This window comes from Rhyacophila brunnea, unplaced genomic scaffold (genome assembly GCF_057557595.1).
Source record: "Rhyacophila brunnea isolate RB1 unplaced genomic scaffold, BYU_Rbru_1.0 scaffold_6, whole genome shotgun sequence".
In the NCBI taxonomy this organism is placed as follows: domain Eukaryota; kingdom Metazoa; phylum Arthropoda; class Insecta; order Trichoptera; family Rhyacophilidae; genus Rhyacophila; species Rhyacophila brunnea.
Window position 1 is genome coordinate 7,413,546 of NW_028233276.1, and position 18,582 is coordinate 7,432,127.

At 29.9% G+C, this 18,582-nt stretch overlaps 1 protein-coding gene across 5 annotated transcripts in view; it reads left to right on the top strand.

Annotated features, from left to right (window-relative positions):
• LOC147065167 (fasciclin-3-like) overlaps positions 1–15,906 on the top strand; it is a 672,541-nt gene extending 656,635 nt beyond the window's left edge. For 3 of the 5 annotated variants that reach the window (XM_085956859.1, XM_085956862.1, XM_085956861.1), the window contains 3 exons: positions 5,257–5,302; positions 12,825–13,068; positions 14,974–15,619. In XM_085956859.1, the coding sequence (XP_085812985.1) occupies positions 5,257–5,302; positions 12,825–13,068; positions 14,974–15,153 (470 nt within the window). In that variant the 3' untranslated portion in view covers positions 15,154–15,619. Of the gene's footprint in view, positions 1–5,256; positions 5,303–5,727; positions 8,012–12,824; positions 13,069–14,973 lie in introns of those variants that run through there. The other 2 variants (XM_085956860.1, XM_085956863.1) reach the window with 2 other exon arrangements.
• Positions 15,907–18,582: the final 2,676 nt, after the last annotated feature.

The following is an 18,582-nucleotide window of genomic DNA, read 5'->3' on the forward strand; positions in this document are numbered from 1 at the left end:
AAGACACAATAATATAGTATCAATAGAATTCTCTCTGTTGATGCAGATCTGTGCTTCTATTCTATACACAAGGTTGCTATCTATGGCTTAAGTGATAAACATTATCACTTTATCATATTTCTGTATTTAAGGTACTATAAAAAGTTAACTAAAAGATAACACGGCCAAGAGAGATGACAGTTTAGACGTTAACTTATACATAAATATGATAAACTACCGTCGATAGCCGCCTCGTGTATAGAATAGCTTTGCTGACGTAAATAATACAACTATAATAAGCCGTGAAATATCTTACTTTATAATCAAAAATACAAAATAAATAAAATATGTAATTGTTAGAATTTCATCTAGATACTATAATAACATAATAATTTTATGGATCAACATGAATGGTTTTATGAAGTGAATCTTATTTGTGGTAGGAATCTCATTTTATTTCAATATATTTTCCAAATCAATATCATACTTGAGTTTTCATAAATAAATATTACTTATATTAAATTCGTTTCGTTGATCGTAATTATATATAAATATTATGTTTATTTAATTTAATTTTCGTGGATATTTTGAATCCAAATTATCGTACCTGGGAAATTTGTACTACATATTTCCATGGTTATCTGAATAGATAAAATTTCTATTATAGACAATATTCACCTACAGAAAATCAGGTAGAAAATCCAATGTTTCATACAAGTTTTGTATGAAATGCTTCGCTTTGGACTTTTTTGATTTTGCACTTGTGTGTCTTTAATTTTATTTACATAATTATTAATATTGTATATTGTTTATAGTTAATTGTTTCATTTCGAGATGATAATCAACATCGAATGATTCATTGAATATCAATATATTATTAGAGTTTTTTTTCTTTATTAAAGTTACATGAAATTAATTTATGTGGAAGTATTTAAAAACAAGGTTTTTTAATTACTTCTACAATTTATTAATTAACATAACATTAGATATCATGGCTGACACAATTAATTAATAATTAACATAACAGAAACAAATCTCATGGCTGCCAACTTAACCTCCATATAACCACTGCCAACTTAAATATGTGATCATCAAATTTCATCATGTTTTATAAAAATATACACATAATAAATCATCTACCGTAATTGATATTATTTTTTTTTATATTTAAAATTTCGGTCTTTCATTGAATGAAGTATCTATTAAACGGTTGTATAATATTTTAGAGGACTGGGTTGCGAGTTTGGACTTTTATTTTAATGTCAGTTTGGGTCACACGATAATAGTATAATATTATATTCTATCAATGTTCTGGTAATTTTCATAATAGAAAAATAGATATTGTAATATATTTACTTCAAACTAAAGTGATTTCCAATAATACTGATAATAATTTAACCAAAACTTTTCTATCTAAATGTGAAAAATATAATAATATAAAATATACCTTCAAATTCTAAAGTGTCAATAAACGTAAATTTATACACCATAGATAATAAAAAACTTGATGGTATCAAAATGCTATGATGAAAAATTTGTATTAATAATATTTTGCCACTGTGACATGTTGTAATATAATATTATATTGAGTTTTCATGTCCAATATTTTTTACTAAATATACAAGTTTTGAATTTTCCTGATTATCATTGTGATATCAATTCTAAATGGATGTCCCTACATACTTTCCCTCCGTTTCTAACTTGTAAGGGAAAACTTGAAATTAATTGCCGGCAATTCTCACAAATATTTGTAACTTTGGCTTCTCTTCAGTATGTATTGCCATCTTTTATCAATTCGTCACCACAATACTACAACTAGGTAACTTGATTTTCACTGTGTTTGTGATAGTTATTGAATAGAATTCGACATTTCCTCCTCTACAAAAAAAACTAGGTAAGTCAGAAGTTAATAGGAACTGTATTAATTTTGTATTTGAAAATATTGGATAACTTTAAAATCATAAATGCATTAAATAAATAAAATAATATGTCTAAAATATTTTTTCATACAATTGAACATTATTTAACTGTACCCAATTAGACAAGCACAATTTTTCATTTTTATTTTATATCATAACGCCCACGGTGGCCGCGCGGCTTAAGCGTTGGACTATCACGCCGTGGGTCCCAGGTTCGAATCCTGGGTCTGGCAAGTACATATATTGTTTTTCAATCTGTGTGTGAGTCAGGGTATGGACCTAATAGGTTGAGCAAGTGGCTGACATCCATTTCTCGTAAAAAACAAAATCTGTTAATACAAACCTCTACTCTGTAGTGGCCCATATGATCCTATTAGGATCGGACATGGTCGAAAGAAAGAATAATTATAACCCTAAATTTATGTTAATCAAGTAAAGTTTAAATTTCATTTTCCCAACAATGACCAAATCAGAGTTATCTAGTTGTAGTATTGAGGTGACGAATTGGTTTAAGCCATTAACATCCGGACATAATATATTTGATTTGGATTATATCTTCAAACTTAATTAACTCAAAAATAATAAATAACAAGAAACAATTTGTGTGTCAACAATACATGAAAGTAAAATTATGAACACCTTCTCGTGTTTGTACCTGTGGATACTCAGTATTTCAGTTCAATATTGTACCATAAAGTTTTTTTATTATCTATCAATTATTACCAAAATTATAAAAAAATATTCAATTAAGATGAAAATTTATATAGATACATACATACATACATACTTATTATACAAATATATACATATATATATATTACATGTTAGTCATAATGTTACTATATTATATACAATTAAAATATATTGTAATAATGATATATTGTGAGGGATTAAGATCATATTTTCTTTTTTTTTTATTTAATTATTATTTTTTGATGAATAATGATGAATTTTAAATTATTTTGTAAAGCCTTGATCTCCTGGTGACAGTCGATTATTGATTTATATATTAATTTATTAGAATATTTTGGTCATTCTCATTAGATCTTATCAGTATTTTTTTTTCGTTAGTTTCTTTGAACGAAGAAGATTTGACAAGCTGGAGATTATGTCATCGTGGAATTCAATCGCAATGAATTTGATAAGAAATTTAATATACATATTATGGTAATGTTAAATGAATAAGCTTTTTTCTATTTTCACAGAATACGCACTTTTCTATATATAGAAAACTTCATGGTGAATTTTCTAAGGAAAACCAAACTTTATAATATCATACTTACTTACTAGCTGACATCTTATTAAACTTATAGTAATTATTTTTACATTATAAGTTTCAAGCGAGTTGATTTGCGGAAACTAATCGAAGATTAATAAATCACACTGCTTTTTTTTTTAATATTAAATAAGCATTTACCCAACGAATCTCTTTGTAAATTTTCCTTATAAAATTTTTGTATTTATTTTGAATTTATCATTTTTTTTTAATTACTTATCATTTTTTAGAAAGTATTCTTTTTCCTTTCCGAGATTGAATCGTACTTTTTTTTCTAATAGTGTATAAAATACAATGTATTAGGGATATTATAAAAATAATAATTTATTTATACTTATTTCATTTCATGATGCAATATTTTTTTTATTATTGATGATAAAAATACCCCTTGATTAAATTCCCTCCCTCTATTATTCGCATATAAATATTTATGTATATACATGAAAAAATATTACTTATTTATATTCTTTTCTGTCGTTAGAATGAATAGTATAATTCCATATTTCATTAAACTTAAGGGGTAATCCACTTAAATGAATGTTGTCACTGTGTTATGTAACCAGAAATCACTATTTTTATTTGTTCACCTTTTTTCACACTATAACCATGGAAGTATAATAAACATTTTTGTTACTGACATCATTCAGATACGTACGCATCTATTAAAAAAATTTAAGACTTAATTATTGAGATATTTTAATTATTGTTTATCTATTCTTTTAAAAATAAAATAATGTGTCCTTGTCATTCCCACACGATAGTTATTATACCTCCATGGTGAACAGCAGTTATTTTTCTTAAAACAGATTGTTTTTCAAACGTTTCAATGATGCCATGAATTACTTATTATATTTTTCTTAGGTTAAGTGAAATTTTGTAAGAATTACCTTAGGTTAATGATAAGCTGATAAATATGGTTGTTTTTTACATTCTATATTTAATTATTTGAGTTGTTTAAATTAGAAAATGGCAGATATTAATGTGAATAGAAAACTCACTAAGCGATTTTTGAAACGTAAAGGTATAGATATAAATAATTATTTTATTCCAAAATGTGTATTGAATTATTTGAAAATAAACCGTGTCATTTATAACTGGGTTTGGTTTTATTTTAGTTGTTATTGGAATTTATTCCTGATGAGGTAATGAGGTAAATGAGGAATCTATTTTCAAAAACCAATAAATCCACAATTATAATATTTGTGATAAATGATATTTAACTTACATTCAAATTAGTATAACATGCTCATATTTATTTGTATCATTTTAATTAATCGATTTCTGACATTATTAAGACGTTTTCAAATATATTTTTGTCAATTTTTGTAAGTTACAGAAGTTATCAGTTATGTGAAATTACATCTTGAATATGTACATACTTTTTGTTGGATTCTGACCATATGTGGATTTAACAGTTTTTATAAATGGACGCCTCAAGTGTACTTCTTTCCAACGATAATGTCACATAATAATATATACCTACCACTTACATTAATTGGATAAAACAGTCAAACTTTTGACATCAAAATATCATGAATAATATTACACCCACAAATTTTGTACATAATAAACATGACAAACACTTCATGACTATTTTTTGAATGCATTTGAATTATGTATTCTAATGAATAGGTTACATGGATTGTTTTATTATAAAATTAATTAACTGGTTTGTGAATCGAGGAATAACTAACCCTGTGTAAATATCTGTAGGTATTGGTCAGCTATAATTATCTATAACACGGATTAAAATTTTATTTTCCTGTTTAAAAAAGAATTTTATGTAAATTTAACCTAAAAATTAGTAAATTGTACTCAGAAATATTGAGATTTACATACATAAATGTTCTTCTTTTGGCTCTCTTGAAAATAGTGAGCTTAGACGTACCTATCTTCCTATTCCTTTCGCTCACAAGTTTATTATACATTTATTTATGGTGACGCGACGCATACTGGAACGATATTTTAAAAGCAATAAATTTGTCTATGAATACAGTCTCACAAATTGATATATTATTTTATCTTTCAACGGACTCTAACTTTCTTAACTGAATTTTCACTTTAAATTTCAACTAATTACAGAAGGCGGCAGACTCATCAAACCCAAATCTCGGAATGCCGGAGAAACGTAAGTAACATTTTTTTTCTCGCTTTTACCACTAAATAATTTATCAATTCAGCTTTTTTTTTGTTCATTCTCTGGTTAATCATCTCTTATTATAAATAATTAATTCATATGAATTAGTTAATGAGCATTTAATAAATAAAAATTTATACATTTTTGCTACCCATTATTTATGAATGGCAAAATTTATTTTTACATCTTTCACATGGTACCTATTATATATATTGTAAATAACATTATTATTGGTCTAATTTTTTTATTTTGTAATATTTGAATAATATTATATTTTAACCTCTATAATTTTTTTTTCATGGGTCTTGGCATAATTTATGTCTATTCTCTTTTATGCATATTGTAATACTAACCCTCTAGAATTAGTTGCATGCTGCATGATAAAAATGGGGGGAATTCCGTTGTTCATTTTTCAGACTTGACAATACGGACGGCTTGCTGAGAGCATCGACTGCTGATACCGCCAATATGACGAGGAATCCTAATTATTCACAAATAGACAGTGATGTCAACTTAAGTCCGATGATTCATACACCGTCTCATAGAACTAACAGTTATAGCACAGACATATACTAAATTAAATTATATGTTACAAAATTTGATTGGTTTTGGTCTAAAAGAAACACTATCTGATTTAAATGCTGTCATGGCTTTGCAGTTTTGATAGTAAAAGTCTTAATATTGTTTTCCTTACATGAAATCAGTGGGGAAGAGTGATGATAGGCTGTTAAGAGCCAACATAAATAGTACACACTAAACTTTGTCAGTCATACATACTTGTTTTTATTAAACTAAGAATACAAATTGCAGATGGTGCTGGTTAGATTTTTAAAAATCAATTAAACCTTGCCTAAACTAAACCATAATAATTTAGGTATGCTATGGGCGATCTGACAAAAATAGTTCACAATTTTTCTGTCATATGAATTTGTTAACGTTGAATTAAGAATACATATTACGGATGATTTTTTAGTGGACTGTATTTGAGGAAGATGGAGTTTTGTCAAGAGTAGTAGACGCAGGGATGTAGTTCAGAAACTAATCTAATTGATGGTCGAACTACTGGCTATATGGAATGTTCCATCTGGATACCGGGTCACACATTCGTACACTTGGATTGATTATTGTTATGTTTATCAGTTTCGTGATGAGTCACGCTGTTCTTGTTTCTGCTATTTATTTTACGAGTGAATTACAGTGGTGTTGACGTGGTAGCAGTCAAATTGTAACTGAATAAATGGTATTGTGCCTGGCAGGTGCCTATATGATGGAAATGTTTGGTGGGACTTTTGCCACAATATTGGCGCAAACATCTATTATGGCCTGGTGATTCAGGGTTTAGTTGAATTTTAAATACTAACCAACACTATTTATAATCTTAACTCAATGACTCAAAACTCAACAAATACGTATGAGTGACAAAGTTTAGTGTGCACTATTTATATCGGATCTTAACAGCCTACCTCCGCCCTTTGCTACTGTAAGAAACACTATGTAATTTGTGACCAAAATTTTTGAGTTTATAGTTTTAGTACCTACCTAAGTATTTATTTTAATATAATATTCTTTTTAATGGTATCATGTTTGTTGGTAGATAATATCTTGCCCAATAAATTACCAAAAAAACTATCATTAGTTATTTACCAAATATATCACGTTTTTGTTTATTATTTCATCAATTACTAAAGAGATACATCATAATTAAGATTTTTTGCCCACGGTGGCCAGGTTGGTAGAGTGGCCGTCTATGCTAAGCTATAGATCACAAGTCCTGCTCTGGAGCCAGGCAAAATCATATTGTTTTTCCAATGAATGCTAGATCCTGAACATGGACTAAATGGAGTGAACGAATGACAACAACCATTCCTCATAAAAAGGATGTTAATATATCATCCGCTCTATGAATGACACATGGTAATTTAAAGAGCAGACATGCTAATTTAAGTTACAATTAAGATCATATATTATATTATACCCATAAAAAAGTTGTAAACAGGTTCGTAAAAAAGTAAATTGAAACCTATTGTAAGTAAATAAGTAAATTATAATTTTTACTTCTAAGCAAAGCATATAAACATCCACGGGATGGAGCAGGGAACTCAGAAATAATGGGAACTGAAATACACAACGGGTAAGGCGATAGCAGGTAACCGACTCGAGTAAGGATGGATCCGGGTTAAACTTACACACGTGTCTAGAATACGTTTAACGTCGAATACCGAAAACTGCTCTTGGTTTATGCATTTACGCTCCTTTAATGTTGGTGTATTACACACACTATTCCACGTGCATAATGCGTGCTTCATTTTCGTAGGACACTCACTCATTCAAAAGCCTGTTTCACCATGCGGCGTATTGAATATAGCCTATTGGTATTCTATTTATTATCTGTTCTGTGGGATGGAGGTTATATTAAGAGACTTTTACAACGAATGATTGTTCGCTGTTCCCTAACACGTTGTACTTGCACTAGCTAGACCAAGCATACATCGAAACTTTACGAAGTTAACGTGGGATTAAATCCACCACCCGTGCTCTACCAACTTGGCTAAAGTGGGTGTTGTACCTAGGTATATGACTATTTACATTGAAATTAAAAGCAGTATTTCCATTATCTAATACGATGGTGTAATCCAGGGAATGCCAACCCCTGCGCCAGCGAGCACTGTTGGGCTCATCTACAGACTCACTTGTGCATTTAAAAAAAAATATAATTAATAATTATTGTTACCTATAAATTTAAAATTAATTAATAACAAATAATTGCAATTGAATTTTTGTGTTGGTTGCTTTGATATATTGAATTTATCATCAATGTATTGTTGAACAAGCTACATAATTTACTTCAGAAAATGTTTAAATCCGCATACATTTGGTGTTTTGTTAGGCCTTTCGCTCATGGAGAAACTAAAATCCAACTTACTAGTTGCTGATGGAATTCATAAGCTGGCCAATGACTGATGCTTCGCACACGGCGCTACTGAAACCCACTTACAATAATAATCTCATAACCTCAAACTGTCAAACCCATTGTCTTTCTCATTCAATCTAAGCTTTTTCCATAATATTTTTATGCGAATGTTCTGGCAGCTTGTAATTATACAGGTATGAGTATTTCTCAACTTCTGCCACAAACTTTAAATTAAAAATCGGTTCGCCCATCTTTAACTTTTGATGACTTGACTTGTTATTGCTTGTTCAGTTCAGTTCAGTGCTACCAATTTTGGTAAGAAAATATGATTTTTCATCTAATCTACTGATATTGGCACCACTGTTTTATCGGAGACTGGAAACTAAGAAACTTTGAGACTAGCATATCGCGTCTATTTAGTTAAGTAGTGAACATTTTGAAACTGAGAGATTCTAGTCTTGCCGCAAGCGAGCCGCCATTGAATTACATTAGCTAGATATTGGCTGGAGTTTTAGTTTCAGTCTTGTCTTTTTTGAGTATTCTCGTAAGCGGAAGGCCTTAAAGCACAACCTGCAATTTTGCTGTCTATCAGGATAACTAAATAGGTTGAGCAAGTGGCTAACATCCTTTTCTTGTAAAAACATAAATCTGTAAATACAACCTCCACTCTGTAGACGACCATATGATCCTCTTAGAATCTAACTTAGTCTTGTAATGTAAATATTATGTAATATTAGAAGAAAATTGTTAAATTTATTTATTTATTACAATAAATCATTGATGTTACATTATTCTAGCTCACCATTCATTTTCATTTCCATATTAATTAGATTTACATATCGAACTGCTAAGGCAAAAGGGGAATAGAGGCGATACGGTGAAAATGAATTATTTATGGGGTTTGATTATTTAGAATTTGTTCAGTGTTCTATAATTATTATCAGTAAGATTTGATCAGTGAGGAAATTAAAAAAATATTTTGGCAGGGAATATATTATAACAACACCGACAAAAATCTTTTCACTAATAATTGTTCTTCAGAAAGCTTTAAATTGTCACTAACGCCCGTTTTGCTTAGCACAGTCAATATTGTTCCCGTACTGGCAGAAGTAAGTAATTATTTAAAATAAAACAATCCATAGTTAAATCCACTATATATGTAATTTAACCTTCCCTTTACGATGCTGATAAATTTTATCCGTTCCGGTGATGTCACCTTGGGTTACCATACAATATTACAATAGGTAAAAGGGAAATTTTGGTAACATAAATAAGTCTGATAAGGTTTCATCATCATTATTTGCTATTTATTTTATCAATAAAATCATCAAAAAGGCATCAAAACGTATTTATAATCATAGGAGTATTTCTATAATATTAAATTCATAGTATCTTTAAATTTTTAATAGAATGGAATACAGCTTACTATTAATTATACATCACAATATCTCTGAAGCCATAGGTTGAGAGATGGATTGGGCGAATGGCTAATAATAACATTCATTCTAAAAAAATCTATCAATATAACCTCCACTAAGTGGATTCTCATATGCTCTGTCTATGAAAGAAAATAGTGATTATTTACTTTTTTTTAAATTACATTATATTACCGTTTTAATAAAGTAGTGGAATGAAAGTCTGCCTTTATATCGGTGAGCCGTAAGCTGAATTCATGTAACTGGGTCAAAATTATGTTTTAGTAATAAATTGGTTGAATGAATTTCTGGCATTCATAGAATTGATTCATTGTAATACAAAGGTCGTTAAGATAATAATATACACTTTGTGGAGGCCCATGCGCTTCGCTTCAGAGGAAAAATGGTAATTATTTTTCTTGTACTTAAAGTAGTTTGGAGCTAAATATATTTTTTTAAATAAAACATAACCTAACCCCTTAAGCATGACTATTACTAATTAATAATACACTACTAATAATTAATACCTATACATATCTAATCCTTTTTTTTACCACGTTTTTATTAGCTCGTATTCTTGTTTGTCCAGTACAAATTTTTTCTTGTTTGTCCAAGATTTGTATTGGACGATTGAAGATTTTTAACTTACTTCCCGACTAGCTAAACGTTTGAAACTTTTAGAATATATCAGAACACGACGACAATGCATTCTTTTAATACTTTTAGCCATTTTTAAGCAGAATTGAATTTATTTTTAGTTAATTCTATCTTGTATGGAAAGTTATTATTGTTCGTTGCTAAGGGGGTCCTAGTAACTAAATTATTAATATATACGTGCGTTACTATGGAAATCAATATAAAATGTCAAAATGACATTTCAGTATTCTATATTTATTCAGTATTTCTATCAAGTACAATAAAAAGTTTTTATTAATAGGTACATAGAATTGTCAAGTTTATATGGTTCAACAGAAAATTTAAAAACGTGGTATATAAAAAGTTCTTTTTATCTTGTAATTATTTATATTGAGATAATCTTATTCAGATCAGTAATAATAATAATTATAACCCAAAATTTTTAAAACTTAAATATTTGCCAATACAAAAGTAATGCTTAGTAATTTGAAAGAATATCTCAATTTTATTGGAGATGCTGCAGTGAAACCCTGACTTTACATTACGTGAAGGGACTGACAAAATATGTAAATAGAAGGAAAATGTAAATTGAGGGTTTTGACAAATTAAAAAAATATTTTATTTTTTATTAAAAATTGCACAAATTGGTTTGATGCATATTATGTTTGGCTTGTTTATTTAAAATATTATAAATTAATTTGAATGTTTCGTCTTGTACATCATCAATTCCAGTAAAATAGATTTTTATGCCCTCGATGTACCTCATAGCATCTTCTTTTGGTGGAATTGAATTTGAGTTCAGCCGTTCTTTAACGGAACCTTTTCTTGGATATGATAATGACAAACAATACCGTGTGACCACCCTAAAATAAAAATTGTTCACCAATCGCGTTGTGTATCCTTGGCCTTTGGCACTGCAAACTTTTTAAATAGAAATGAGACACATTTTTCTGGACCTTGAAATTAATTTCAATTTGAATTAAATGTTAATAAAAAAAAAAATACTATCGACTCGAGTAAATAAAATAATAATAATAAAACTTGAGAAAAATATTACTATTGTAGGGGTCGTCGATGTGAGGGCCAATGGAGTTGTGACGAGGAGAGATGAGAAGTCGTTGCCGTGATTATGACGGGTGTGAGTTTATTTAAATTGCATAAGTACAGGTGTAAAATTGTTACAATAATGTGAATCACAGCACTGAGCGATGTGCTTCGGTCGAAAACTTACAATCGAATAATTCTCTTTTTATCAGTCATGACGTACTGATTATTATATTATCAACTTATAATTATGTAATAATTAGGCTATTAACTAACTAAGTGAGAACAGATATACAAAGATTATTGTCGCGGTCATTGATTTACAAAGTTAGCTATAATTTGATACCTACATGGAAATGCCTATTAATTCAATTTGTAATAATATGTAATATTGCCATACTATCAATTTGAGTTTTGTACTATTCGTCTTTTGGCATATTCAAGTACTATGCGCACTCACCAATGGTAAATGCATACTGACAATGAATACAGTTAATTTTCGCTTATATTTATAACAAATTTATACATTAAAAGAATGTAAAAACCTTAAAAGTACTAAAATGATACGGGACTGCAATAACTGTTCCCCAATGTTCAGTTGTGACAGGGTGGAAGAAGAAGATGAAGAATACGGGTTCAAATCCTGTCGACCATCGTATTTTTTTTGAAATATGATTTTTTCTAGTGGGTCTGAGGTGTTTTCAAGTTATGTATTGATACCAAATATCATAATGCCTAAATCCCCCATCAAAAATCCTCCAATCGACAGAGTTGGGAATATAATGATATTATTGTAACTGTAAATGAGTCAAGGCTAGACCAGGATTCACAGCGAAACAAACAAAAAGAAAGTACCGTTATCTGTTTCTGGGCGGACGAAGGATCGAAAGTAGGTACGGGCAGTTGGTAATCTACCCTTGAGCCTTGAACGTCGCCTCTAAATACGATTTGCCACCTCTTTGCGCCAAAGCGTGCGTTTACAAATGTTATTAATAATTAATTTTTACTTGTGAAGCGAAATATACTTACATAATGTCCCTGAATCAGTGTTTTTAATAAGTGGAAAAGTGAAAATCAACACCCTACGTAAACCCATACCTATCAGTATGTATGTTCAGTAAATGAGGGTAATTATTAAACCATATTAAAGAAAATTATAGATTATATACACGTAAATAAAGTGTAGCTACTTTTATTACAGATTTCAATTTGGACATTTGATATAATTAGCTTCCATCTAAGATTAGTTGGCATGCTTTTACGGTGGCTTAATCAATTCAATAAATGCATTTTCATCATCTATCATCAGGTTTACGACGAATTGGGGTAGTTGCTGGCTTCTTCCAACTTTATCCACCTGTCTATCTATCCTGGCTTTCTTCCATTCCGGTACCCTAATCATTGAGCATTTCTTCATTTTTATTTTGACAAAATTCAATCACGGATTTTGGGAATGCGAGCACTCTTCAAATAATCGAACATTGTTTTCTTACTTTTTTGTTGACAGCAGTGATACGGAAAGTGCTGACGCTGCGCAATTGAGCCGGGCGAAGAAAGAAGCCAAGCCGGTGAAGGAGACCAGCCCTAAACCAAAGGAGAGTCCCATGGCTCGCGCTATGGCCATCCCGAGATCTATCAACTTCAAGAGTCTGCTGCCTGGAGGTGCTAAGAACAAGGACAAAGTGGCTCAAGTGGAGAGTCAGATTGAAACCCCTGGCCCTGTTAAAGTTACCCAGGAAGAAGAAGAGAGGGTAAGAAATATTATTTTGTTAGCTTTCAGACTCTGAAACCTAGAAACATACATGATAATATATGAAACGTCATATCACAACCAACGCAAAAACCGGTTGGCTTGAAGAAAAGATAGTCCAGGTTAAAACTCTTAAGACATTAAATTTATGGCATGCGGTTGAGCCAAGCCCAATATTACTTTTTCAGCTTCAATGTGCCAAGAGGCTCATATCACTATCTAAATGCCAGGAAGTATTAGAATGGTGGTACCCGACGGGCCACAAATTTCTATAAACACAAAAACCTTAGAAACATCATTATTTAGAAATTTATTAGAAGTATATAATGAAGACTTGTATATCAGTTAAGAATGTCACCATGATAACATGACATGGCAGTATATTGCGTACAATATATTAATTTATTTAAAACAACCGACGGGGGCTAGTGTAGTGAGTGTAAAGTACAGCGTTTATACACACTCATTTTCTATGGCCTTGCATGCATGGATTTGTAGAGCATGTAAACGTGCTTGTGGCATACATCCGGTTAAAGTAATACCACACCTAGTATCTGCTGCAAGCATCTGTTGTCAAATTTCAATATATGGTTACTCTGATCCTCCGTAAGGTGCTATTATTTGCTGGTCGTGCCGTCAGAATGCAAATGTTGAACAGACAGCATTTGATTTTAATCTAGTACAGTCTTAAGTCATAGACATTCCTCATCGAGTTGAATGACACTCCGGCCATTACCTTTCGGATAAAGAGCTCTCTTTGCAAAGTGCCATCTCTGGATATTCTAACATATCACTTAATTTCAATATCAATAAAAAGAGTAATAAATATGATATGTCGTATTCCAACAGTTAATTATCCCAGGATATGAATTGCCAGGTGTTATCTTTTTTAATGTGGGTCGAGATAACTCTGTTAACTGGCTTAGAGCGAGATAGAGTTTGATAATTACATATTGAGAATTGACATGTGGAGGTTTTATAAAATAATACTAATTTCCGACACTAGCGCTATGATTGCTACCTCAACTAAACACCAGGTTCTACATGAGTCCACATGAAGTTGACCGAGCTCTGCAAATAAAGAGATGCAGTTCACACGACATGTGTACCAACTTAAATATTCACTAATCACTGTGTTACCAATTACTGTAGACCGTCTTGTATACGGAATTGCCCTGAGTTATTTTATATCCAGAAAAATAACGAAAATGTGTTAAGCAGTTGGAATAGCCCTGTAGGTATTTAAAGCTGTCAACATTCTCGCTGTTTTGCCCACTGTTAACCAGGGTAAAATCTAGGTCAGGATAGGGCTATTACACAAAACGTTGGTTTTATGTGCGTTAATTTCAAATGGATCTAAGTATAATATCTGCCATATTATGTTATTTTTTATGTCAGATAAAATCATTATAGTGAAACAACTTAACCTTGAAATTGCACAGATTATGATTTCTTCTACTGCCCACGAATTATATAGGGTAAATTTAATTATTGTTACCGTTATGATTTCCGACAGCTCTTACATGAAGCCTATTGCATCGTTCTCTCTCATTCGGCGTCGCTACAACATATCATCTCTGTTCTGGCAGAACACACTAACTGGAGAATACTAGTTTTGAGTAATTTGACTTTGAAGTTGTTAAAAAGTTTGGAATAATGGTCTATCATGTGAGTTTATTAAGTAATCGTAAAAAGGATGACTTTAAAATAAAGACTGTTTACTTATTAAGAAGGTTTCCAGACGGTAAAGTTTGAAATTAGGAACATTTTGGTACTAACTCAATATGTCATTTTTTCAAATTAGTGTCTTCTGCCAGAACAGTGACGATATTGTCTGTTAAAATTATCAAACTTAACGCTTATGTAATATGTTTATAACTAAATATTTTTTTACTCAAATTTTCAGCCCCTACAAGCAAGACCGCCGACCGACCCAGAAGGTAATGAAGGCATCGTCTACGCACAACTCGAGCTCAAACCCATGGCCAATGAACCAAAGCATCCCCAAGACAAGACGGAGTACGCAGAGATCGTCTATAATACTCAGCCTCTCGAGAACAAGCTGGATGTCAAGATTGGAAAATAAATACGCTTTACTTCAGGATTATTCGACCGGGAATCAGTATTTATGTTGTGAATTGTTCAAATAGAAAAACACCACAACCCTTCAAAACTAAATAAAAAAAATATTATTAAAAGGGGTCTTTTTTATCTTTATAAATTATTTATTAATGTCACAAAATGAGACATATTTTCATTCATTTTAAATAATTGCTATCTCCACAAGCAATTTTGCAATCTTAGCAAATGGTATTTTTTTGTGTTTGTTAAGTTAGGAACAACCTCTGAACTTGCGCCTAGTTCAGACCATGACCATGTAAATATTCGGAAACATTTGTGAAAGAACTTTCAAACAGTTTGTATACAATGTTCATTTGCTCATGAACGGATGTATGTTGGTCTGGATTCGGCATTAGAAACAAAATAAAGTAGAATGCAGACTATCTAGATTCTAGACTTACTAAAACCAACTGTGGTCCGATTAATAGATGAAAGAAAAACAGTGTTCAATATTAGTACATAATACATATGTAAATATTCTACCACATGTCATTCAAAATCTTATACATACATAGATTATGTAATATATTAAGAATGAACTTAATTTTATGTTTAATATGTTAAGTATTTACTTTTTTTTTTAAATTAAATCTTTCATAAAAAATACTTTTTTCGGGGAAAATCGGAAATATAGATAAAACATTCAAATAATTATATAGTATTCTAAATAAATGGTCTTTCAAGTAACTCACCTTCTGGATAATCGGCGTTCTACTACAAAAAGAAGAAATATGATTTTTTTGTAATAATGAAGATTTTGGTTATACATAGCTGGCGACGGCACTTTTTTCTTTTTTAATTTATGTAGGTAGTGAAACAATTTCTGATAACTATTACGAGACCGCATTTCGTATGAATATTAAAGTGAGATCCAGACCTCCATTATGTTTTAAAAATTTGCTCTGACCCAATGGTCATTGATTTGGTGCAGATGAGGAAAGAGAATACTGCAATGTACATGTTATACTTTCTTTTATGACCCAAATTTTGGTATCTTTAAAGTTTAAACTTATCAAAACTCAATGGTTGTTTTCATGAGTTAAAATTTTCGTTAAATATTAAATTTTAATAGTTGGGTATATATTTATTTCTTTCATTGTTAAACAGTTGGTAATATCGACTGCTCAATCTGCTAACCAGCTAACTCCATTTGGGCAAATTGTTCAGGAAGGAGAAAATAGTTTCAACTATCGAGCGGAATTTAACAATTCCAAAAATTTGTTTTTTTTTTTTTACAAATAAGCTACACTATGAATAATTATTAATACACTATTTTAGCTTCCCTTTTATGTATAAAGAGCGGAGTTATTCCATTTACGATATTGTAAATTTGACACCTGCAGTCAGCTGTTTTTTGTGAAGAACGATAACGTATTTATTTATAGGTTTAGGAGTTTGAAATTTTGTGAGTATAGAAAATATGCTTTATAACAAAATGCCATCAAAATCTTATTTTTGGTTAAAAGTGTAGTTGGCTGGTTTGCAAATTAAATAGTCGATATTTATTACTGATTTTTTTATTTTTATTTTTGGAGGAAATTAAAATTCAGATAATTCAGGAATTATGATTCTTTTTTGGGGGAGGGGCAATGGATAAAATTAAATATACTCGTATAAAAAATTATAAAAAGACTTAGGCAAGATTTTACAAATGGAGAGTTATTATAAACATTTTTTTTATCAAACTTAATGTGTCTGATTTTTATTATTTATTTAAGAATTAGCTTATTTTTTTTCATTTATGTGGTTGTTTAAAAATTAGATTTAGTGGAAAAATTCTCTTATTAGGTATTATTTGTGAATCACATAAGATTATAAAACGGTTCTTTTCAATGAAAACTAACAAGGAATTAATAAATTATTCTTTTATTCAACAAATGCTGTAAAAATTATAATTTGGACCATATTATGTATTAAAATTGTAGATCAAGTGTCATTTTCTCTAGATTGAGATTATTAGTAATTGGCTACTAAAATTTTGCCCTTTTTACATGTGCATCTTACACAAAAAACACAATAATTGCGCTTCATTTAAAACTCTTTTGGGCGGACTTGGATCTAGTGTTTTTAGGTGCTTATTGAAATTGTTTTTATTTTATTTAAAAACTTTTTTGTCGATTAAGAAGTGCATAAAATTGTGGTCCAATTTATCTTCATTTGCTGACACCTTCAGTGTGCTACTTCTTTCTTATTATGTTATTATCTCTATCATAATTAAAATATTTGAAAATATTATATTCACTGACTAACATATCTCATTTTACTGTCATACATTTTACCTAAATATGTAATATTGCAAGCACAAAATATAATATAATTATTATTATTATCAAGAATGTAAGTGTCACTTTAGCCTAGATAAAATAGCACTGTGTCATATTAAAAATGTAAAACAGTAATCTGTAATTAATTATAATTATGTATTTAGTGATAAATTATATAAAAATGTCATCTTTATTTCATACTTAAAATCAAAATTAACCTCAACACTATAATAACAATCATTTTGTCATTCTAAAAATGACATAATTACTGACTTACACTACTTACTTACTTACGATGCTTTTGCGGCCTCTCATTGCATTTATTTAATATTTGAAATGCAGAAAATCATTTTCATTTTTAATGACATATTTTTTTACTCAATAATGAGTCAATATTGAATTAGATCAATGGTGAAGTAGTGTTTTATAGTCTTGATGCATCCAAGGTCATTTCAACAAGCGAACAGGAAATTACTCATAGATAGAAAAAAGCTAGGAAAAAATATGATTTGAATGATTTCCACACCTACTGAAACAACCTTGCATGAGCCGAGACTAAAAAATACTTCTCTACTTATCTATTGAACGACTGTTGCTTCATGTCACCATTATGTGAATGTATACCATGTCAGGCTTCAAATTTGTACAGGGAGTATCCCTGAAGCGACCTACATTGTGTTTTATGAAAGCTGAGAAGCTAAGAAGCTCTTTCTTCTCAACTGAGAAACTGAAACATTTATAGGTAGAGGATAAGGATCGGCATTCTGCAATAATTCACAATGTAATAGTGAATGAGATGTTATCCAGTTAAAAAAGTCTATTGATCTGGAGTCAAACTGTACTTTAAGATGTTTGATATGATTAGATTATACTGACACTTTCAAAAAATCTACTGTCAATGTATGTATTAAGTAATTTCAGTTTAATAAAATACAATTATGTTTTCTTTCATTCAATTATCTTATTGTTTCTAAATATTTAATAATATTATTATTGATTCATTACATTCCATCATGTATTAATAATTATCAGCAAATGTATTCAATAAACTTCTGCCTCACACTATAAGTAAATGTGAAAATGATATATTAATAAATTATTCATGTAATATAAGTTCATTTGAGGTAATG